The following is a 24,291-nucleotide window of genomic DNA, read 5'->3' as shown; positions in this document are numbered from 1 at the left end:
CCATGCTAGGTAACATCATCAGTGTGGCCTCCGATGAAGCAATGTTGTTCTACTTTTGGAGTACTGTTTTCAGTTCTGGTCTCCCTGTTATAGGAAGGATATTATTAAGCTGGAGAAGGTTCAGAAAACATTTACCAGGATGCTGCCAGGAATGGCGGGTTTAGGTTGGGATTTCTTTCACTGGAGCGTAGGACGTTGAGGGGTATAGATGGGATGAATGGCTGGTGTCTTTATCTTAGGGTAGTGGATTTCAAGACTAGGGAGCTTATTTTTAAGGTGAAGGAAGAAACAAAGACATGAGGGGCAATTTTTTTATACAGAGAGTAGTTCATGTATGGAATGAACTTCCGGAGGAAGTGGTGGATGTGGATACAGTTACACTGTTTAAAAGACATTTAGATAAGTACATGAATAAGAAATGTTTGGAGGGATATGTGCCAAGTGCAGGCAGGTGGGACTAGTTTAGTTTGGGATTATGATTGGCATGGGCTAGTTAGACCAAAAGGTCGGTTTCCAATGCTGTATGGCTCTAAGAGAAGTTGAGTAGGTTGGGCCTATGCTCATTGGAGTTTAGAAGAATAAAAAGTGACCTTATTAAACCATATACGATTCTTCAGGAGTTTTACAGGGTATATGCTGAGATGTTGTTTCCCCTAGTGGAGGAGAACCAGAGGGCATAATCTAAGTGAGCCCCCACCTCCTCCACTGCTTCCAGTTAGGACAGAGGTGAGGAGGAATTTTTTTTCTCATAGCATAATGAATATGTGGAATTCTTCACTGCACAGGGCTGTAGAGGTTGGGCTAATAAGTATATTCAAGACTAAGATAGACAGATTTTTAATCGAATTGAGTTAAAAGGGAAAAGGCAGAAAAGTGGAGTTGAGGATGGCAGCACCATGGCTAGCACTGCTGCCTCACAGTGTGAGGGTCCTAGATTTGATTTCACCCTTTGGTGACTGTCTGAATTCTCCTCATGTCTGTGTGGGTTTCCTCTGGGTGCTCTGGTTTCTTCCCACAGTCCAAAGATGTGCAGGTTAGGTGAATTGGCGTTGCTAAATTGCCCATAGGGTTCAGGAATGTGCAGGCCATGTGGATTAGCCATGGGAAATGCAGGGTTATGGGTTTGGGGGTGGATCTGGGTGGGATCCTTTTTGGAGAATTGGTGTGGACTCAGTGGGCCGAATGGCCTGTTTCCACACTGTAGGGAGTCTGTTATTCTATGATTATCAGATCAACCATGAAATCATTAAGTGCTAGAGCAGACTCAACAGGCTGAATAGCCTACTTCCGCTCCTACTTCATGAACCACCTCCAGTGTAGATGCAACTTGAACTTGGATCTTTGAGACAAGAAGTAGGAAAACCTCCACTGTGCCACAAGTGTCCCTTTTTTAGTAACCTGTCCAGACACACTATGACACATCACATTGGTTGATGAGATTTGAACCTGGATCTTCTGACCTGGAGGGTAGGATACTACCACTGCAACACAAAACTTCTACATTGTAAACATATAGGCTGATCTAAATAGACTGCAGAGTCTCATGATAGCACACTTTCTGAATATGGAAGCAAATAAAGGTGGCTGTAGTCCTGACTCTTCTTGTTTGAAGTCCTATTATCAAGATTCCAGCATAATGGTACTGTGACCTGAAAAGACACATGGTTATGTTCCTCTTGCCTGGCAAAAAATCACAAGTAAGCTGAGGTATTTGTAACTTTGCAATGTCAAAGTGGCAATCTAGGTGATTGAAATCTGCTGCTATTATTTGCCCTTCCAAAGACAGTTATAGCTTGAGATACAATCATACTGGAGTACACATGACTATGGTTTGTAACTTGATGTGTATCATTGAGTCCCCTGTTTAGTGTACCCTTCAACAAGAGATATAAAAGGAAATATGCTCAAATTGTGCTAGGTCAACAATTGAAGGAAGATCCCACTAGCTATGGTGAATCTGGTACAACAAAGAGCTCCCAAGGCAATTTGATATTAGTTGGTTAAGAGCCAGGCAATGGGCATCAGTTTGGTTATGGGACCGAATGGTCCACTTCTGCTCCTATTTCATATGCTTGTATTTTGAATAGTTGATGCGGAATACCAGAGAGGTTTGAAGGTTCATATTCACAAATCTCAGGACTTCAAATGGATAAAGCCATAAGAAAGCCAATTGAATGCTGAGCTTGGTGATCATTAAACCAAATGTGCCAATATTATTTGAAGAAACATGCCTTGGAACTTAACCATGTTAAAATTAAACTCCAATAAGTGGAACAACTTAAAGTGAGGACTTATTGTATCGGCTATTGGATTCATTTGAATAAATCATCTGAAAACTGTGCAAGTTGTTCCATGGGTATGCATCCTCCCTTTTGATCTCCTTATGTATCTTCCTCCCCATATTGCACTTTGTGTAATCACTAAGAAAATAATGTGTTTTTGAGTCTTTGTTTTAAATTAATCAATTTTATCTTATATCTTTGTCGAGATAATTAGGAAATCTATTTTTGTGTAGCACAGAGTTAATCCTCAGCTGAATGTTCATCCATGACTACTGGTAAAGTAGTGTGAAATTTGTTGGCTAACATACTGTGGGATATTTTGAGATTGTAAGTGTCTTTTTTTTATTCTTTGAAATGCTTTTACTCGACAGATGTTAAGAAGACATTTCAGTGTAAACTATGTTCTTATACATTTACACAACGGTCTAATCTAGACCGTCACATGAGAAGCCATTCAGATGAGCGGCCACACAAATGTCACCTTTGTGAAAAGGCTTTTCGAACCATCACCCTTCTGCAAAACCATATAAACACTCATACAGGTAAATTAACTGTGTTATGCCTGTACTGTATTCGTTCTTTATTCATTCAGGGGATGAGGGTGTCACTAGCTAGGCAGCATTTATTGTCCATCCCTAATTGCCCACAGGGCAGCTTAAGAATCGCCCATGTTGCGGTGGGTCTGGAGTCACATGTAGGCCAGACCAGATAAGGATGGCAGTTTCTTTCCCTAAAAGACATTAGCGAACAGATGGGTTTTTTCCAATAATTGGCAATGATAATCTAATCTGATAATTAGATCCTTAATTCCAGATATTTATTGAATTCCAATTCCACAATCTGTCATGGCGAGATTCAAAGCTGGGTCCCTAGAACATTATCTGGGTCTCTGGATTAACAGTCCAGCGATAATACTACTGGGCCATCGCCTCCACTAGTTGTGGTAATGGTAATGCAATCTGTTTGGTCAAAGGGTAAGATTGGTTTGAAGAATCAGTACTACAACTCTGTCATTCTCCCGTGGCTTGTATGAGCTAGGCTTCCATAGTAAGTATTGGAACCACGAATTTACCATTCTATATTGGACTGTTCCACACTACCCTCAGAGATCATCCCAATAGCAATTTGAATCCAGGTCAAAATGTTAATTAGTTACTTTTTTAGATCCCATGGCTCTACCCTATCTTGGAATGGAGTAGATGATTTGAGGCCTCCCCATCATTATGAAAGTGATGTCTTTGGGAGAAATTGCTGTTTGGGAGAAGTAGAGATAAGCTGAATTTTAGCGTTATTAAAAGTAGACATAAGTGAATGTAAAAAGTGCATAGTCTCATTAACTGTCAAGTGCACAACGATAGAAGAACTAGGAACAGGAGTAAGCCAATCAGCTCCTCAACCCTGTTTTGCCATGCAGTGGAATCATGGTTGATCTTCTACTTTAGCACTATTTTCCTGTGCTATCCCAATGTCTCTTAGTGTTTTTAATGTTTGAAAATCTATTAATTTCAGTCTTGAAAATACTCAATGACTGAGTCTCCCCAGTCATAGAGTCATACAGCATGGACACAGACTCTTCGGCCCAACCAGTCCACACAGAACATATTCGCAAACTAAAGTAGTCCCATCTGACTGCTCCTGGCCCTTATCCCTCCAAAGCTTTCCTATTCATGTACCCGTCCAAATGTCATTATTTTATAAACTTCTATCAGGGCGTCACTCAACCTCCTATGCTGCAGTGAGAAATGTCCCAGCCTCTCTAGCCTTTTCTTGTAATTCAAACTTTCTGTACCTGGCAACATCTGGTAAATTTCTTCTGACCCCTCTCCAGCTTAATAATTTCCTTCCCATAACTGGGTGACCAGAACTGGACACAGTATTCCAGAAGAGGCCTCACCAACGCCCTGTACAACCTCAACATGACTTTCCAATTCCTAAACTCAAAGAATTGAGCAGTGAAGGCAAGCATGTCAAATGCCTTTTTAACCATCCTGTCTATATGTAACACAAACTTCAAAGAATTATGTACCTGCACTCCTAAGTCCCTCTGTTCTACAACACTACCCAATGTCCTACCATTAATTGTATAAGCCCTACCCTTGTTTGCCTGGATAAATAAGTTCCTATTCATCACAGACCTAAATGGCCTAACCCTTACTCTGAGACTGATCCTGGATTCCACCAGCCAGAGGACACATCCTTCCTGTATCTACTTTATTGATCCCTGAAAAAATTCTATGTTTGAGTAAGATCACCTCTCAATCTTCTGAACTCCAGTGAATAAAATCCCCATGTATTTAATTTTTCCTCATAGGATGATCCTTCCGTCCCAGTAATTAAATTGATGAAACTTTGATGCACTCCCTTTATGGCAAGTATACCTTTTCTAGGTAAGGAGACCAAGCAACACACAAGGTGTCATCTCATCAACAGTGCAAATTATTATGTAATTGCTGCAAGACATCTTTACCCCTAAACTGAAACCTTCTTGTAATAAAGTCAACCTACCATTTGCCTTGTAGCTGAATGTTAACTTTGTGAATCATGAACAAGAATATCCAAGTCCCTTTGAAGTTCAGCACAATGCAGACTCTTCTTTAGAACTGTCGGCAGACCTGTCAAATGCAGGTATCAAATTTTAAAAGGATTTATTAAAAGCAAGTATCAAAAGGTACTGCCACAAATTTCAAAAGTACTTTCCAAGGGAACAGCCTAAAATCTCAAGGCATTCAAAATTCTAGCCCTTTAAACAGAATAAGATATCAGGAGTGTTTTTAAAAAATTGCTTTTGAAATAAACTTGAGGATTGCCATTACTGAGTTAATGCTGTCTGGCTGATATATTTTGTAACACATGGGTACTTGGAATTTCATAGTTTGATTTAGAATAATAGAATCCGTATAGTGTGGAAAGAGGCCATTTGACCCATTAGGTCTGTACCAACTGTCGAAAGAGCATCCCACCCTATCCCGCCTAGCCTACACCTTTGACACAACGGGCAATTTACCAAATATCCATTCCATGTAACCTGCACATCTTTGGACTATAGGAGGATAACTGAGCACCTAGCGAAAATCCTCACAGACACGTGGACAGTGTGCAGAATCCACACAGTCGCCCAAGGGTTTTGAATTGGGTTCCCTGGCACTTTAAGGCAGCTGTGCTTGCCACTGTGCTGCCCTAAATTCAAATGGTTTACAACTCTTATGGTTATATAATCTTTGAAGAGGCCTTATTAATTCCAGTGTTTGTGATCGTGAGGGATGGAATCATTAGACATGAGCGTGGAAGCAAGTCATTCAGCCCATCAAGTCTGCTCTAACTTTTAATGTAATGATGGCTGATCTGATCTAATCTGATCTGATCTTCTCATTTTCCTGCCTTTCTGCCATAACTCTTGATTTTAAAATCTATTTCAGCCTTGAAAACATTTAATAAGCTAGATTCTACTGCTGTCGGCAGTAAAGAAATATATAAATTCATTACCCTCAGAAAAGAAATTCCGCTTCATCTCTGTCTTAAAAGGGTGATCTGTTATCCTGACATCATGTCCTCTAGTTCTAGACTCTCCCGCAAGGGGAAACAACCGATCCACATTTAACTTGTCATGTCCTCTAAGAATATTACATATTATCTTCAGCGGTTCGTCGCAGACAAGGATGACTCTCTTCCACTCTCAGGATGAGTCTGTAGATAGCTGTATAGACCAATATTACATATTTCAGTAAGTTTGCTTTTCATTCTTTTAACTTCCAATGAGTACAGGCTCAATCTACTCAACCGCTCCTTGTAAGGCGGTCCTTGTAAGGTCAGCCTCGTGAACCTTTTGTAGATTGCCTTCAATACCATTATATCTTTCCTTAGATAAAAGCCCAACACTATTCACAGTAGTTTTAGCACAGATTTTCCGATTCTTATATTCCATTCCCTTTGAAAAAGAAGGCTAGCGCTCATTGCGATTTATGTACGATTACTCCCCTATCCATCTGTGCAGTAATTTTCTACAGTATTTCTCCACTTAAGTAATACTTGACTCCTCATTCATTTTGCCAAAGTGAATAACTTCACATTTTCCCACGTATTGCTCGAGGGAATAGTCCCAAACACAAATGCTATGAAATTTTTCTTTTGGCTACCTTTGCTAATCTGACTATCCCAATCAACATGAAGATTAAGTCAGCCATGATTGGTATACTGCCTGTTTTACATGCCCTCATTGTGTTTGTTTCATTCACTGGTGGGTTAATGGGTGTCGCTGGGTAGGCCAGAATTTATTATCTATCTCTAGTTGCCCTTGAAAAGGTGGTACTGAACTGCCTTCTTAACTACTGCAGTTCGTGTACATCTCCTGATTTATTCTCTGTCCTACCATATAGCTACTGCTAGGAGGCCTATAGACTACTTGTGTTGTCTTCCCCTTTTTATTTCTTACCTCCATTCATGTAGATTTTACACCTTTTGATCCAAGATGACTTCATGCTATCGTACTTATTCCATTCTGTACTATGCCACCATCCTTTCCTTACTGCATGTCCTTTAGAAAAGTCATATATCCCTGAATGTTTAGTTCCCTTGAATGAATATTTCACAGAATCACAGAATCCCTACAGTGTGGAAGCAGGCCATTCAGCGCATTGAGTCCACACCAATTCTCCAAAGAGGATCCCACCCAGATCCACCCCCAGACCTATAACCCTGCATTTCCCATGGCTAATCCACGTGGCCTGCACATTCCTGGACACTGTCGGCAATTTAGCAACGCCAATCCACCTAACCTGCACATCTTTGGACTGTGGGAAGAAACCAGAGCACCCAGAGGAAACCCAGAAGAAACTTAATGGGCTGAATTCAGACAGTCACCCAAGGGTGGAATCAAATCTAGGACCCTCACACTGTGAGGCAGCGGTGCTAACCGCTGAGCCACAGTGCTGCCATCCTCAACTCCACTTTTCTGCCTTTTCCCTTTTAATTCAATTCGATTAAAAATCTGTCTATCTTAGTCTTGAATATACTTAATAGCCCAGCCTCTACAGCCCTGTGCAGTGAAGAATTCCACATATTCATTAATGCTATGAGAAAAAAAATTCCTCCTCACCTCTGTCCTAACTGGAAGCAGTGGAGGAGGTGGGGGCTCACTTAGATTATGCCCTCTGGTTCTCCCCCACTAGGGGAAACAATATCTCAGCATATACCCTGTAAAACTCCTGAAGAATCGTATATGGTTTAATAAGGTCACTTTTTATTCTTCTAAACTCCAATGAGCATAGGCCCAACCTACTCAACTTCTCTTAGAGCCACACAGCATTGGAAACCGACCCTTTGGTCTAACTAGCCCATGCCGATCATAATCCCAAACTAAACTATATTTACTTATAAGAAATACATAACTGAAGGAATTGAAATGTAGTTTTATTTTATAAATCTGAGTGTTTTTGTAATAACCTCTGCAACATATACTTCGAGCGTTATGTTATTTAATCTCGGTATGGCTCCTGAGGTCTGCCCACAGTGGATACTTGATGAGGTGGCATGGCGGATGTAAGAGTGAAGGATGGTGGAGATGACTTGGCACTAGATTGTTATAGGGGCTTTAAAGGGCAATGAAGGTGGGCAAGGAGAATAGGTTGGCATGGAGGGTATGAAGAGTTATGTGTAAGGTGGAGTGGCTTAGTATGGCCTGGAATATATGGGAGGCTGTGAAGAGGAGCACAGGTTAGCATGGAGGATATGAGGCATGATGGAGAGACATAGCTTGCTAAGGAGGAGTTATGTGGAGGTAATGGAATAGTGGTAATGTCAGTGCTGTAAAAATCCAGTGCAACAGGCTAATGTTCTGAGACATGGATTTGAAACCCATCCTGGTAGATAATAAAATTTGAATTCAATAAATAAAAGCTGTAATTAAAAGCTAGCCTAACTGTTGCTGATTTTTTTTATATAACAACCTGAAACAAGAAGCGAAAGTGCTGGAGAAACTTAGCAGGTCTGGCGGCATCTGTGGAGAGAAAAACAGAGTTAATGTTTGGAGTCCATTGACCCTTCATCAGAACTGAATTACTGATGTTCTTTAGAGAAAGAAATCTGCTATCCTTACTAGGTCTGGCCTACACCTGACTCCAGAACCATTGTAATGTGGTTGATTCCTAAATGGCCCTCTAAAATGGCGTGGAGAGTCAATTAGTTCAAGGGCAGTTAGGGATGGGTAACAGATGATGGTCTTGCCAGCGATATTCCCATCCCATTACAAGAGTTAATTGAAAATGGGTTGGCTTAGATCAAGCATGGGGAATTTGTGGAGGTGATAGCTGGAGAGAGATTTTTTGTTCCATTTCTTTAAAATTTTGGACACAGTGTCGCAGAACAATGCTTGCTCAACCTAACTCTGTACCTCACATCTTCTGCTCTCATTCCCGGGCTGACAGGACTCTAGGGAAACCCTCACATCCTGGAACGAATTATAATTTACAGGATACTTTCACCTGGATCGGATTTGTGGATCTGGGAAATGTTCCGATGCTGCCCTCCCAACCTGGGAGTGAAAACCCCGGTCCTAATTGTCTGCCTATTGTCAGCACAGCTGCTGGCATTGTTGTTCACTGCTGTGATGAATATCTTGCTTCCTTGTTCCTGTAAAACAACTTGGGCCCCTTTACCAAGTAAATTATCCAGGTGTATTTTCACCAGAATTTAGAGCATGGTATATGATCGCCTTCATCTTCCCCTTAGCCCTTAATTAAAGACACAGATCAGAAACAAATAATCTTATTAACATTGTATTTATAACACTTACATTTTAAATTTGAATTCAGTCATTTATTGTCCAAAAAATAATCTGCATCCTTAATCAGTTTTAATCTGATTAAAATTAAATCATTTATCTTACTGCAACTTGTTTTTTAGGCACTAGACCACATAAATGCCCTGACTGTGCTATGGCATTTGTTACGAGCGGTGAGGTGGTGCGACACAGACGTTACAAGCATACCCATGAAAAGCCCTTCAAATGTTCAATCTGCGATTATGCTAGTGTTGAGGTGAGTGCAGTACAGTTCTGTGTCTGTGTGAGTGCTAAAGGACTGAGTGGTTTTGAAAACTAAGGACAGGATTTTCTGCTCTCCTAGTTCCCCAGGAGCAGAGGAGTAAACTGGAGGACGTGGGCAGGCGAAATCTGCCACGTGATATATGACTCTTTTATGTTGCTCAGGGATTTCTACAATGTTACAAATGTAGGGCAACCATATAAAATCATGGGGGTGTGTATAGACAATATCCATTTCATTTTCCTCCACATATATTAAGGAAGGGGAGCAGAAGAAATATGTAATAGGCCTTGTATGCAATCATGATGTTGCCACTGGGAGACAAGCCAGAAAGCAGTTTCTTCTTTCTTCCACATGGTCAGCAGGATGCAGTTTGTATCTGGGCTTGATGGCCTTTTGATTGTTGTTTTAGATAGCAGCCTAAAGGGAAGGAAGGTAACAGTTATCATCACTACTGTGGACTCACGCTGGAGATGTGTGAATGACCTGAACCCAAAAATCCACATACCTTGCAATTCAGGTGCATTCATTTATCTATATTCAGGCTAAGGACAATAAGAAAAATTTAGAAACAGGAGATCTGAATTCATATCCAACATAAATTGATTAAGTTAGACCATTTTTCCTTGCTTCCTACATTCACTATTCCTCTCTTTCAGTTGTAAAGGTCTCTTTTATCCATATGCTTGTAATATTACAATATAACAATAAAAACTCATGCAGGATGAATGGGATGACTTGATGCTTTACTAAAAATATCTGCAATCTCTGTTTTTTTCATAAGCAGGAAACTGGATTATTTTTCATTAAGATACCGTTGTTTTTTTCCCAAAGAGCTGAAGGAAGGACAAATTTGAATACATTGCAGTAAATTCGAGCACATCTCATATGGCATCTAGGATTCTTTGTCTTGAGGCACTTTGCTATAGAATGCCACAAAACATAAGGGGGAATTTAATTTAGAGCAGGAAAGTCATATGAATGTCTATTTCATTTTACTACCAAACAAAATACACTGAAAATAGTATGGAGCTTCTAGGAATCTATTTAAATGCTTCAATGCTTCAACCTTTTTGTTTGCTCTGGGATGGTGAGAACTGTTTCCTGTATATCCAAAGCAAAAGAGGGTATCATACTTTTAATAAACAATGTCTTTGGTGTGTTTGCAAAATTAACTAGAAATTAAGATAAAAACCAGAAATTGCTGGAAAAAGCAGGTCTGGCAGCATCTGTGGAGAGAAATCAGAGTTAACATTTTGGGTCCAGTGACCCTTCTTTAGAACTGATAGTAGGTAGGAAAAAGTTGTTTTTTATGCAAAAGACAGGATGGGGGACGGGGTAAGGAGTAAGCGATAAGTGGAGATAGAGCCCAAAGGGAGAGAAATACAGTTGGACAAAGGAGTGAATAACGGTCAGCCTATGAGAATGAATAACTGCTAATGGGGACTATTAGTGGCTAACAGTGGGTTGTGTATACACTCCTTTGTCTGTTCAACTCTCTCCTTGTCCTCAAGGGATATTGGATCGGGAAGGGGAGGATACAGTTGTTGTCACGGTCCACGTTGGATTAACAACATTGATAAGAGATCCTGTTTGGGGAATATCAATAATTAGGAACAAAATTAAAGAACATCTCTGGATTATTACCCAAGCCACATGTAAATTGGCGTAGCGTAGAATTGGCAAAGTAGAAGTAAACACGTGGCTGAAGGAATGGGAGAAAGAGGGGCTCCATTTGAAGGGGCACTGGTGTCAATTTTGGGACAGGAAAGAACTCTATTGTTTGGATGGGTTCCACCTTAACTGATTTCGGATCAGTGTCCTGGCAGAAAGGCTAAATAGGGTGGCCACAACCACTTTAAATTTGTAAATGCGGTGGAGAGGGTTCTGGGGAAGTAATACAGTTTCAAAATCAAGTATCATGACAGAGTGAAGCAACAGTCAGGAATCCTGTTTCAGATAAAGCAGGTAATGGCAAAACTTTAAGTAGCATATTGATTACGCTGGAAGAGGGAAATAATGAACAGGTGAATAAAGCATCAGTGCTAAGGGACAACATACAGAATATCGCTGAAGTGAGTTGTTCTAGATGCAAATGCACAGAGAGTAAGGAATTGGAGAATATTGGAGAGGATTCTTCGAGACAGGATTTACTCCCACCTGGAAAATCAGTGGGCGTATTAGCAAGAGGCAACATGGTTTTGTGAAGGGGAGGTTGTGTCTCACTAACTTGGTTGAGTTTTTTGAGGAAGTGATGAAGATGATCGATGAGGGTAGGGCAGTGGATGTTGTCTACATGGACTTCAGTAAGGCCTTTGACAGGGTCTCTCATGGCAGCCTGATAGAGAAGGTAAAGTCGCACAGGGTCAGAGGTGAGCTTACAAAATGGATAAAAAACTGGCTTGGTCATAGAAGACAGAGGGTAGCAGTGGAAGGGTGCGTTGCTGAATGGAGGGCTGTGACTAGTCGCGTTCCTCAGGGATCAGTGTTGGAACCTTTGCTATTTATAATATATATAAATGATTCGGAGGAAAATATAACTGGTTTGATTAATAAGTTTGTGGATAACACAAGGTTGGTAGAATTGTGGATAACGATGAGGACCGTCAAAGGATACAGCTGGATATAGATCGGTTGGTGACTTGGGCAGAGAGATGGCAGATGGAGTTTAATCTGGAAAAAATGTGAGGTAATGCATTTTGGAAGGTCTAATCCAGATGGAAAATCTACATAAATGGCAGAACCCTTAAGAGTACTGATAGGCAGAGGGACCTGGGTGTACAGGTACACAGGTCAGTGAAAGTGGCAATGCGGGTGGAAAAGGTAGTCAACAAGGCATATGGCATGCTTGACTTCATCAGCCAGGGCATTGAGTTTAAAAAATGGCGGGTAGTGTTGCAGCTTTATAGAACTTTAGTTAGGCCGCATTTGGAATATTGTGTTCAGTTCTGGTCACCACACTACCAGAAGGATGTGGTGACTTTTGTGAGGGTATAGAAAAGATTTACTAGGATGTTGCCTGGTATGGAGAGCATTAGCTATGAGGAAAGGTTGGAGAAACTTGGGTTGTTCTCACTGGAACGACGGAGGTTGAGGGGCGACCTGATAGAGGTCTACAAGATTATGAAGGGAATAGACAGTGTGGACAGTCAGAAGCTTTTTCCCAGGGTGGAGAGTCAGTTACCAGGGGCCATTGGTTTAAGGTGCGAGGGGCAAGGTTTAAAGGTGATATACGAGGCAAGGGTTTTTACAGAGAGGGTGGTGGGTGCCTGGAACTCGCTGTCAGGGAAGGTAGTGGAAGCAGATACTATAGTGACATTTAAAGGGCGTCTTGACAAATACATGAATAGGATGGGAATAGAGGGATACGGTCCCCAGAAGGGTAGGGGGTTTTAGTTGTGATGGCACATGTCGGTGCAGGCTTGGAGGGCCGAAGGGCCTGTTCCTGTGCTGTAATTTTCTTTGTTCTTTGAATAAATTAAATGAGATGCACGCTCAAATTCAAGTTGGAGATTATGATATAGTAGTCATTATTGAGACATGGCTGCAGGCTAATCAGGATTGGGAATGAAATATGCCAGATTAGAACGTTTACAGGATGGTCAGGGAAAATGGCAGAGGGGTGGAAGTAGCCTTAATAATTAGAAACAAATTTACTTCAAGGGTGAGGCAGGATATAACAAAGGGAAAGCATCCAGTGGAGACTGTATGGATGGAACTGAGGAACAGTAAAGGATGTAAAACTGTATTAGGTGTTGGGTACAAACTTGGTAGCAGCTCTGAAGTGCTAGATTGTATAAATGCAGAAATCAGGAAAGTATACAGCATAGCCAGAGTAGGGGATTTTAACTTTAACATAGATTGGGAGAGGTAGACAAGCACCTGACAGAAAGGGAGTGCATTTCTGGAGTGTGTCAGGATATTTTCCTACAACAAGATGTCCTGTATGTAACAAGGGGACAAGCAGTATTGAATTTAATAATGAGTAATGCACCAGATTAAATTAGTAACCTAATTGTGTGTGGACATTTATCAAATAGTGATTATAACATGATTGAATTTTAGATTTACGTATGGCCCACTTTAACAAGGTGAGATGGAGACTATCCACCACTAACTGGGAAATTCTGCGAATGGATAAAACAACTGAAGAACAGTGGAGAGTGTTTAAAGAACAATTTAATATAATACAAAACCAGTTTTTATCACTGACAGGGAAAAGCTCCACTTTATAGAAAAAACAGCCATGAACAATTAAACAGATAAGGGACAGCATAAAACTAAAAGAAAGGGCTTATAAAAATACGAAACATAACAAAGATCTTGCAAATTGGGGAAGATACAAAGACCAGCAAAGGGCCACAAAGCAACATATAAGAGCCACTAAAAAGGATTACAAAAGAAAACTTGTCAAGTACATCAAAAACAAAAAGAAGACATTTTCTAGTTACATAAAGGGAAAATGGGTGGTCAGGAGGAATGTTGGCCCAATAAAGACTGAAATGGGGTTTTTATCAATGACTATGGAAAAGTGGCAGATGAGCTGAATAATACTTTGCCCAATATTTACACTAGAAAAGAAGGATGGTTTGCTGAAAGTCCTGAGGAAATAAACAGTGGATCGCGATTAGGGACTGAATAAAATAAATGTAAATAAAACATTGGTAAGGAAGAAATTAATTTTTTTAATATTCATTTGTGGGATGTGGCATTGCTGGCTGGCCAGCATTTATTGTCAGTCCATAGTTGCCTTTGAGAAGGTGGTGGTGAGCTGCCTTCTTGAACTGCTGCAGTCTAACTGCTGTGGGTTGATCCATAATGCCATTAGGGAGGGAATGCTAGGATTTTGACCCAGTGACAGTGAAGGAACGGCAATATATTTCCAATGTAGGATGGTGAGTGGCTTGGATGAGAACTTAAAGGTGGTGATGTTTCCACATATCTGCTGCCCTTGCCCTTCTAGATGGAAGTGGTCATGGGTTTGGAAGGTGCTGTCTGACGATCATTGGTGAATTTCTACAGTGTATCTTGTAGATAGCACACGCTGCTGCTGAACATCGGTGGTGGAGAGAGTGGATGCTTGTGGGTGTCGTGCCAATCAAGTGGGCTGCTTTGTCCTGGATGGTGTCAACTTCTTGATTGCTGTTGGGGCTGCACTAATCCAGGCAAGTGGGGAGTATTCCATCACACTCCTGACTTGTGCCTTGTAGATGGCAAACAGGCATTGGGGAGTCAGGAGGTGGGTTACACGCCGCAGTATTCCTAGCTTTTTACCTGCTCTTGCAGCCACTGTGTTTATGTGGTGATTCCAGTTGAGTTTCTGGTCAATGATAAACCTGCTTGATGTTGATAGTGGGGGATTCAATCGTAGTAACACATTGAATGTCAAGGTGCAGAGGGTAGATTGTCTCTTATTAGTGAGGGTCATAGCCTGGCATTTATGTGGCATGAATGTCACTTGCCACTTGTCAGCCCAAGCCTAGAAATGTCCAGATCTTGTTGCATTTGAACATGGACTGCTTCAGTATGTGAGGCTTTGCGATTAATGCTGAACATTACGCTATCATCAGTGAACATCCCCACTCTGACCCCTGTGACGGAGGGAAGGTCATTGATAAATTAATTTGAATTAAAGAGTAACAAATCCCCAACACCTGATGGTTTCCATCTGAGGATATTAAAGGAAGTAGGGTAGCACATTGTAGATGCCCTAACTGTAATCTTTCAGAGCTCCATAGATACAGGAGTCATCCCTCTGGATTGGAAAATTGCAAATGTCACTTCACTATTTAAGAAGGGGAAAAGAGGAAAATAAGAGAATTACAGACCAGTTAGCCTAACACCTGCGATGAGGAAATTATTGGACTCTTTATTCAAGAATGTGGTGACTGAACTCTTTGGAAATTTTCAGTTAGTCACAGAGAGTTAGCATGGGTTCTTGCCTGACAAACCTGATTAAATTTTTTGAGGTTACAGCTAAAGTAATAGACCAGTGAATGTCTGTGGATGTTGTTTATATGAACTTCCAGAAGGCATTTGATAAAGTCCCACAGAAGAGAATGTTAATATTACTGATAAATTACTGAAATTGTTGAGTGGCAGGTGACAGAAAATAGGGATAATGGGTAGGTGCTAAGATTGGTGGGATGTGACCGTTGGTGTCCCATAAGGATCTGTGTTAGGGTATCAATTATTCACATTACTTATTAATGACTCGGAGAATGGCATTGAAAAAGGGATACAAAATAGAAAAATGGAAATCGAAACACTAAATGAATGGGCAAAACTGTGGTAGATAGAGTTCAGTGTAAGCAAGTGTGAGTTTGGACTGAAAAAGAATAGATCAAGGTACTTTCTAGATGGTATGAAGTTAAAAACAGTGGATGTACAAAAACACTTGGTTTATATGCATTGATCTTTAAAATGTGACAAACAGGTGCAGAAAATAATCGAGAACGCTAATACCGGCCTTTACACCTAGAGGATTTGAATACAAGGATGCAGAAGTTATGCCGCGGTTATGCAAGATCTTGGTTTGACCCCAGTTGGAGTAGTTGGAGCAGATCTGGACACCACAACTTAGGAAGGATATATTGGCCTTGGAGCGAGTACAACTTAGGTTTACAAGAATGATACCTGGACTACGGGGGTTAAGTTATGAGGACAGTGTATACATTAGGTCTTTTTTCTCTAGAATTTAGGAGGTTAATGGATGATCGAAGTCTTCAACATATCAACAGGAGAAGACAGCATAAATAAACTAATTCTAATGGTTGGGGATTCTAGAACTAGGGAGCATATTCTCTTCTGAATGATCCAGCCCTAATTCTCAGATGTTAGGAAGCACATCTGCACACAAAGGGTGGTAGATGTTTGGAACTTTCTTCCACAAATGGCAGTTGGTGCTGGATCAATTGTTAATTTTAAATCTGCAATTGATACATTTTTGTTCAGCAACATATTAAAAGATATGGGCCAAAGGTAGGTTTATGGAGTTAGACCGCAGATTGGCATAATTTCAGTGAATGATGGAACAGGCTTCAGGGGTTGAATGGCCTACTCCTGTTCCTATATTTCTGTAAATCAGTGAATGGGATCAAGCAGGAGACAGGGGCAGTGTTACCTAAACAATGTTCAGGAATTCCGGACATTCCTTCACGGCAGACTGTGCATGACATGTGGGTGATAAATAGAAATGGGCCCTGCAGCAAAACAAATGAAGTATAATGCTGCTTTATTCATAAATCTATTTATTTGTAATATTCATTTTTTAACATACAGTAACCGGGTCTGTGCTTTCTGTCAACTTGGGTTTGAATGTCCAGTAATTTGGGGGATGCTGCATATTTTTAAAAGTCTTTAATTCTGTGTTGGCTGTTGGAATAATGGGGCTTGGTTTTCAACAGGTACCCCAGTGAGATGAAATACTTGTTGTGCCATTTAGTGCAGACAAAAAATTAAGAAGCTTGCCACAGTTGTAGCAGGCCTCAGTCCAGTCAAGGGGGATAGCCCGTACTCAGGGTTCCCAGCACAGTAAGTCAAGGGCAGCCTCCTGTACCACTCTAGGGCTTGCCCAGGGTGTTTAGAGTTAGGATTTTCTGCTGATAAAGGATGAAGAGCTGAATGAAGGACAGTTGAAAGAGTCACCTGGCGTGAATCTTTCGCCTGTTGTGGGTTGTTTTCCACTTGGAATGAGAGATGAGTAGGTATTATGGGAGACAAGAGCGGGTAACACAGCTATTTGTGATGACGTGTGCCAAGTGTGAGAGTGAATAGCACAGAGAGCATGCATGGTTACTGGTGTTGGAGGTTGGGATGGGTGATAGTGAGTGAAGAAAAATGTATCACTCAATAGTGTGAGTGATGGAGCATGAACCTTGGTCTAAGGTGGATACTGTAGCAGAGACAGAGTGAGTACGTGATATCAAAGTGGAGATGTTGGCAGTTGTGCTGGCTTGATAGAGAAGACTACTGATCCTTGAGTGAAGGCTGTCTTCCTTGACTTTACTGAGGCCTGTTGACAACTACAGTAGGCTTCCTGGCAGTAAATGGCAAAGCAAGATAGCAGCAATACGAGCCTTGTATCTATGACTGAGGGAGTAAAGTACAGTAAAGCAAAGCAGGGATGCTGTGAGCATTCAGGTAGCGTCAAAGTGAATGGGTGCTATGACAGTGTATGAAGAACCCAGAGACATAGCTTGACCCAGTCATGAGCTTGGTGCCCGAGCACATAGTGTCCTCACTGCAGCATTACAATAATATTGAAGTTAACAGGTATCCTGAAAGTGGATCACAGATGTGCTATGACGCTTAAAGGTGCTAGCACATGTTGTATGTTAATGTCTGTGGATGTGAGGTATGTCTTCCCAATGCCCACGGGGCTTGCCTGACATATTCGTGCAAATTGTCCAAAATGGAGGTGCTTTGGAGCAAGTGGCAGATGGTCCAAATATTATTAAGGCAAGTTGTGGCATTAATGAGGCATTTAATAACTAATAATGACCATTAATTGGCAACAAAAATAGAAATTGCTGGAAAAAGTTAGCAGGTCTGGCAGCATCTGTGGAGAGAAAGCAGAGTTAATGTTTCAGATCCAGTGACCCTTCTTCAGAACAGCATTTAGCATCCTGTGTGCAAACTGTCCGGTTTCCTACCAAACAATGACTACACTTCAAAAGTATTCACTGGCTGGAAAGCATTTGGAACATTCAGAGGTTTCAAAACACACTGATAACCATAGATCACAGATTAAAAGTCAACTTCTGAAGCTTTGAAAAATCCTCCCAAAACAGGGAGGCATCATGCTGTCATGCTAAAATCGAGTTCCCTGTTGGATTTTTCTGCACTTCCATGACAATGATTGGATGGATGAGGATAGAGTGAAGTTGTTGATTAGTAATGTGTGGAACAGGCATCATGATAACTTACACAAAAAATGTAGCTTATAAATGTGGGACATGTTCAAATCTGGTAGAAGTGATGATGTCAAAATCTGTCTGCTATGAAATAACACATTGTAGTTATACAAACCTTTGAATATCCGTGTCAGCAATTCATTTGAGAAGCGTGTCCACATAGAATGAAATAGATGGATGGTTGATGGAGAAAAGAAAATCACAAAGGGCTTCGTTTCTGTGGTTGGTTCACTTGCCGAGCTGTTTTAGTTTGCAGATGTTATACTATCCTGCTGGGTAACATCATCAATGCAGCCTCTGATGAAGTATTGTTGTGTTTTCTCACTTGTTATTTAAAATCTGGGGTCCATTGGAGTTGATTATCTCATCTCCGGTTTTTCTTTGCAGTGGTGTGTACATAGGGTCTAATTCTACGTGTTTATTGATGGCGTTCTTGTGGAGAACCAGGCCTCTAGAAATTCCCATGATTGTCTCTGTTTGGCTTGTCTTAGGTTCCTGATGTTGTCCCATTCGAACTGGTGGTTCTCCTTATCTGTGTGAATGGAGACGAGTGAGTATTGGGCATATCTTTTTGTTACTAGTTGGTGTTCATGTATTCTCGTAGCCAGTTTCCTTCCTGTCTGTCCAATGTAATATTTGTCGCAGTCCTTGCATGGAATCTTGTATATTATGTTGGTCCTGTCCATAGTGGGTAAGGGGTCTTTGGTTCTTGTTAGCAGTTGGCGTAGGGTTGATGTAGGTTTGTTTGCTACTTTGATGCCCAGTGGCCGAAGGAGTCTTGTGGTCAGGTCAGATACTTCCTTGACATACGGTAAAGTGACAAGTGTGTCAGGGCATACCATATTTTCCTGTTGTTGTTTGTGTGACAGGCATTGTCGGACCCAGCTGTTTGGGTATCCGTTGTCTCTAAATACTTGGTGGAGGTATTCTTCATTTTGGTATAGTTCTGGGTTGCTGCAGTGTGTTGTGGCTCTTTTGAACAGTGTTTTTACACAACTCTGTTTGTGTGTGTTGGAGTGGTTACTGTTGAAATTTAGGGCTTGATCCGTGTGTGTGGCCTTTCTGTATACTTTGGTCAGAAATTTCCCATTGGCCCTGCATTCTACCGTCACATCCATGAATGAGAGCTGTTTGTTCTTTTCTTCTTCTCTGGTGAATTTGCTGGTGCAAATGTTGTTTATAAGTTGGTGTGTCTGTTTTAGTTTAGTCCATCTGATGATGATGAAAGTGTCGGTCACGTATCGGATCCGTAGTTTGGATTGGATCTGCCGAAGGGCCATGCTTTTGAGTCTCTGCATCGCTGCTTATGCTTATTAGTCCAAAGATGGATGACCTCATAGGTCCCATTGATTTGTTCGTAGATCTGGCCATTAAAGGTAAAGTGGGGCGTGAGGCACAGGTCCAGTAATTTCAGCATGTTGTCTGTGGAGATGGTGTTATTCGGGTCCGGTTCTTACAGTAGTGTTGCTAGTATTTCTCTTGCTAGTGGTATGTCCATCAATGTGATTAGGGCAGTAACATCAAAGGACACCATGGTCTCGTCCTCATCTATTCTTATGTCTTTGAGGGTTTTGAGGAACTCCTGGGCTGAGTGGACTGAGTGGCTTGAGTTGTTGACGAGGTGCTTTAGTCTTTGTTGTAATTCCTTGGCTAACCTGTCTGTTGGTATGCCTGGGAGAGAGACTTTAGGGTCTGAGGGTACTTCTGGTTTATGTACCTTTGGGTGCCTTCAGTTTTCATTTTTAGGTAGTCTGCTTTGTTGATTTGTCCAGTCTGTTTGAGTCTCTTTAGTGTGTAGATGATTTTATTGGTTCGCGACAAACGACAACGCCTCCCAGTCGCGAACCACTTCAACTCCCCCTCCCACTCCCTGGATGACGTGTCCAACCTGGGCCTCTTCCAGTGTCACAACGATGCCACCTGGAAACTGGAGGAACAGCACCTAATATTCCACCTTGGAAGCTTACAACCCAATGGTCTCAATATGGACATTACTAGCTTCAAAATCTCCCCACCCTGACTTCATCCCAAGACCAGCGCCCCCCCCATCCCCGCCTCATTGACCTGTCCATCTTCTCTCCCACCTCACTGACCAATCCCCACCACTACCTACCTACACTCACCTTTACTAGCTTCATCCCTGCCTCCTTGACCTGTCCATCTTCTCCTCCACCTAACCGCTCCACTGTCTACCTGTTATCACCACCGCCCCCCCCATTTATTTGAGTCCCCTTCCCCTCCCCCATTTCTGATGAAGGGTCCCGACACGAAACGTCAGCTTTCCTGCTCCACTGATGCTACCTGGCCTGCTGTGTTCCTCCAGCTCCACACTGTGTTATCTCAGACTCCAACATCAGCAGTTCTTACTGTCTCTTTATTTCCCAGTTGCGGTGTTGAGTCTGTTTCCACTTGTCGGCATATATTTGTGTCCGGTAGCAGCGTCTGTGCTTCTGTGAAGTAGTCTCGTTTGTTAATCATTACTGTCATGTGCCCTTTGTCTGCTGGCAGGATTCTGATGTTTTTGTCTTTTTTCAGTCCTTCTAGGGCCTTCCTTTCTGATGTGTTGAGAATCTTACGTTCATTCCTTCTGGTCAATGTTGGGACCACTGTCTGTCTTATGGCTTGTTGTGTTTCCTCATTGATACCGCTGGTCTTCAGTGTGGATTCTAGTGTGGCTAGGAATTCTGTCTTGTTAGCGACTCTGTGGTTGTAATTGAGTCCACGTATTAGTACAGTTTTCTCTGTGTCTGTTAGTTTTCTGTCAGATAGGTTTCTTATCCAAGTGTCTGATCTTTTGGTGGGTTAGTTTGGCTAGTTTTTCTTGTATTATTTGTCTTTTCTTAGTTTTGGTTTTTTGTTGACTGATGTTAACAGCTTGTTCTAAGTCTGTAGATTGGTTGTGCCTAGGTATAGGGATTTTTGGTGTGCAACTTCCCTGTCATATCTGTGGAGCTGTTTGTGGGCGTTGTTAATCATTACCTTCACCATTCTGCAGCCATTATGGTCTGCAGTCCTATGTGCCTGTGAGTTGTTGATGGGAGATTTGTATCTAACACTGCACGGTAATACCTGGTTCCTGAGGCATCCGTGTAGGAAGTAGAGTTGTTTGCGGGTAGCACTCTGTCGTTTAGCATAGGTTTTTCATTTCCGGGCCAATTCGAGTGTGTTGCGCCTGTAGGTGTCTAAGGTTCTTGAGTAGATTTGTCACTCAGGTTGTGGATGCTGTGGCTGGTTCGCTCACTGAGCTGGTTCGTTATTTTGCAAACGTTTCATTACCCTACAGGGTAACTCCAAAAGACCTCAGATTTTAAATAAAAAGCAGGAAAAAAACAACACTTCATTGGTGTTGCGCTGATGCTGTTACCCTGCTGGTTAATAAAACATCTGCAAACTAACGAACCAGCATGGTAAGTGAACCAACCACAGCATCCACAACCCGAGCTACAAATCTACGCGAGAACCTTAGGGTTTGATTTCTGTGGAGTTGAGGAAACTCTGGGAAGGAGTGAAATTTGCAGCCAGCACGTGATTCCAGGATTCCTGAACCCACTCCTAGTGCTCTAGTTTTAGTATGCTGACAGGCTTGGAATGTAAGTCTACACTTCCAGCCTTGCCAGTTCCATCATGGCAATAAGTGTGACGCAATCCTCTTTAATCATTGTGGAGCTGGGACAACTTTCAAAGGACACATAGTTCATGGCACCTCAAAGGAATCGTGAAACATAATTTAAATAAGAGAACATTTTGAAAGAAATTCCTCACATCTTATCCCTGCCCCCGTGCCAACCTGTGGACCTCACATTCCCTTCCTCCATGGATTTTCATAAAACTCCATGCCATGCTATTCCCCTGCACCCAACCCAAAGCCCCTCATACCCTGTATGCCAAGCTATCGTGTTTCCATGCCTACTCACTCACTAGAGAGCCCAGACATCCATTAGAGACTGAAACAGCTACCTCACAGGGAAAACTTTGCTTGTGATTGACAGCTCTGGCTCTCTGACCCATTCTGCTACCTGTACAATGTTTATTTATGCAGGATAAAGATTTCAAGTCCTTGAAGTTTCTGCTATTGATACTTCAAAGGGTCTGGATTAATGACACTTTTATTGGCCTGTTCTCTTAAGGGAACATAAGAAAGTTTATTTATATGCTTCCCCCTTGATTTTATGGTTTCCAGAGATGCAGTTAGTGTTTTAACTTTCATCAGATCATTCAAAAATGTGGAATGTCCAATTCATGGATGAGGAGGAAGGTAATTTGTTGATTTGGAAAATGAAAGAGCTAAACCTGATCCAGAGAGAGAACATTTACAATGGTGTCATAACTGTGTGGACTCAGGGAGAGTTTGATTGTGCATTAAATGCTGAAGATATTTAATTTGACTGTTTTAAAAGGTTTAACCCCTTGCTTAATTAAATTAAGTGTTGCATTGATTTAATTTGAATTTCAGGCTTTACATTTTTAACCACATTTCAAAATGGTGTCCAGATGCACATTTATATTGGTTCACATATTACACGCAGGGTATAAATCGTCCCTGTTTGGGAGGATTTTTCAAACTTCAGATGTTGACTTTTAATCTGTGATCTATGGTAAACCATATGTTTTGAAACCTCTGAACGTTCCAAATGCTTTCCAGTCAGTGGAATATTTTTGAAGTGTAGTCATTGTTTGGCAGGAAACCGGACAAATAATTTGCACACAGGATGCTATCATCTATATCTGTGAGATAAATGACCAAGTGGTCTGTTTTGATTCAGGGATAAATATTACAGAGAGCACCACAAGAATTCCTCTGTTTCTCTTTGAATAAAGCAGTGGGATCTTTTCCAACCATCCACCTGAAAGAGCTGGTGAGGCTACAGTTTATTGAAAGTAAGTGATGAAGAGGAGCTAGGTAGCCGTGGAATATGGCTTTGAAGGAAGACCATATAATGATAATTCATGCAAAGATACGGTGTTAGACCTTGTCTAAAATTTTGAGATGTGCTGATAACAAATTAATACATTTGGTTATAGACATGTGCAGTATCTACATCATAAATCAATCCAGTTCATTGTCATTCTTAGCTGTGCATTTAGATTTCCCTGCAGACAGCAGATATGTTTCAGCCATCCATAATTGTATTGATGGTTCAATAAAGCTTGAAAATAGTAGCATATGTATAAAATAATTGGTTTGCTTGCAATTCCTCATGTCTACTGTGGGTTTAAAACATTGATCACACATTTCTGATGTAATTGAGAAAAAGGCAGTTATGGTCATCATACCGTGAATGAATCAGGTTAGTAACACATTACAATTTCTATTATACTCCTTATTTAGTAGTTTCATTTGTAAACCAGAGATATCACATTTCATTATACTTCTCCTGTTTTATTCTTATTAGGTAAGTAAACTGAAGCGACACATCCGTTCTCACACAGGGGAGCGTCCATTCCCGTGCACATTCTGCAGCTATGCTAGCAGAGATACATACAAGCTGAAGCGACATATGAGAACTCACTCAGGTATGTTATGGATATTTTGGTTATTCTTTCTATGGATTATGGCAATATCCAGTCCATTGAGCAGAGTTCCTATATATTAGTACCATACCTGCACAATGAAAATTTATAGTATTTTTAATTTACTATTGCGATAAGAATGCTGTTATAGAGTCATAGAGTAATACAGCATGGAGACAGGCCCTTCAGCCCAAACTGGTCCATGCTGACCATGGTGCCCACTTAGCTACTTCAGTTGCCCGCATTTAGTCCATATCCATCTATGCCCTTCCCATCTGTATATCTATCCAAATGGTTTTTATATGTTGCTTTTGTGCTTGCCTCAACCACTTTCTCCGGCAGCCCATTCCATGTGCACATCACTGTCTGTGTGAAGAAGTTGCCCCTCAGTTGCTTCTTAAATCTTTCCCCTCTGACCTTAAACCTATGCCCTGTAGTTTTCAATTCCCCATCCCTGGGAAAAAGACTATATTCATTGATCCTATTTATGCCCTTAAAAACCAAAAGAAGTGCGGATGCTGTAAATAGGAACAAAAACAAAGTTGC

The 24,291-nt window shown here is 41.3% G+C and overlaps 1 protein-coding gene across 2 annotated transcripts in view; it reads left to right on the top strand.

Moving 5' to 3' along the window:
* LOC109913390 (transcriptional repressor CTCF-like) overlaps nt 1–24,291 on the top strand; it is a 92,005-nt gene that overhangs the window by 14,888 nt on the left and 52,826 nt on the right. For both annotated transcript variants that reach the window (XM_048608363.1, XM_048608362.1), the window contains exons 4-6: nt 2,654–2,824; nt 9,180–9,313; nt 23,628–23,748. In XM_048608363.1, coding sequence (XP_048464320.1) covers nt 2,654–2,824; nt 9,180–9,313; nt 23,628–23,748 — 426 coding nt within the window. The remainder of the gene's footprint in view (nt 1–2,653; nt 2,825–9,179; nt 9,314–23,627; nt 23,749–24,291) is intronic.

Source organism: Rhincodon typus, chromosome 19, assembly GCF_021869965.1.
Source record: "Rhincodon typus isolate 14 chromosome 19, sRhiTyp1.1, whole genome shotgun sequence".
Classification (NCBI taxonomy): Eukaryota; Metazoa; Chordata; class Chondrichthyes; order Orectolobiformes; family Rhincodontidae; genus Rhincodon; species Rhincodon typus.
The sequence above is the reverse complement of the archived record's forward strand: the minus strand, read 5'-3'. Positions and strand labels throughout refer to the sequence as shown.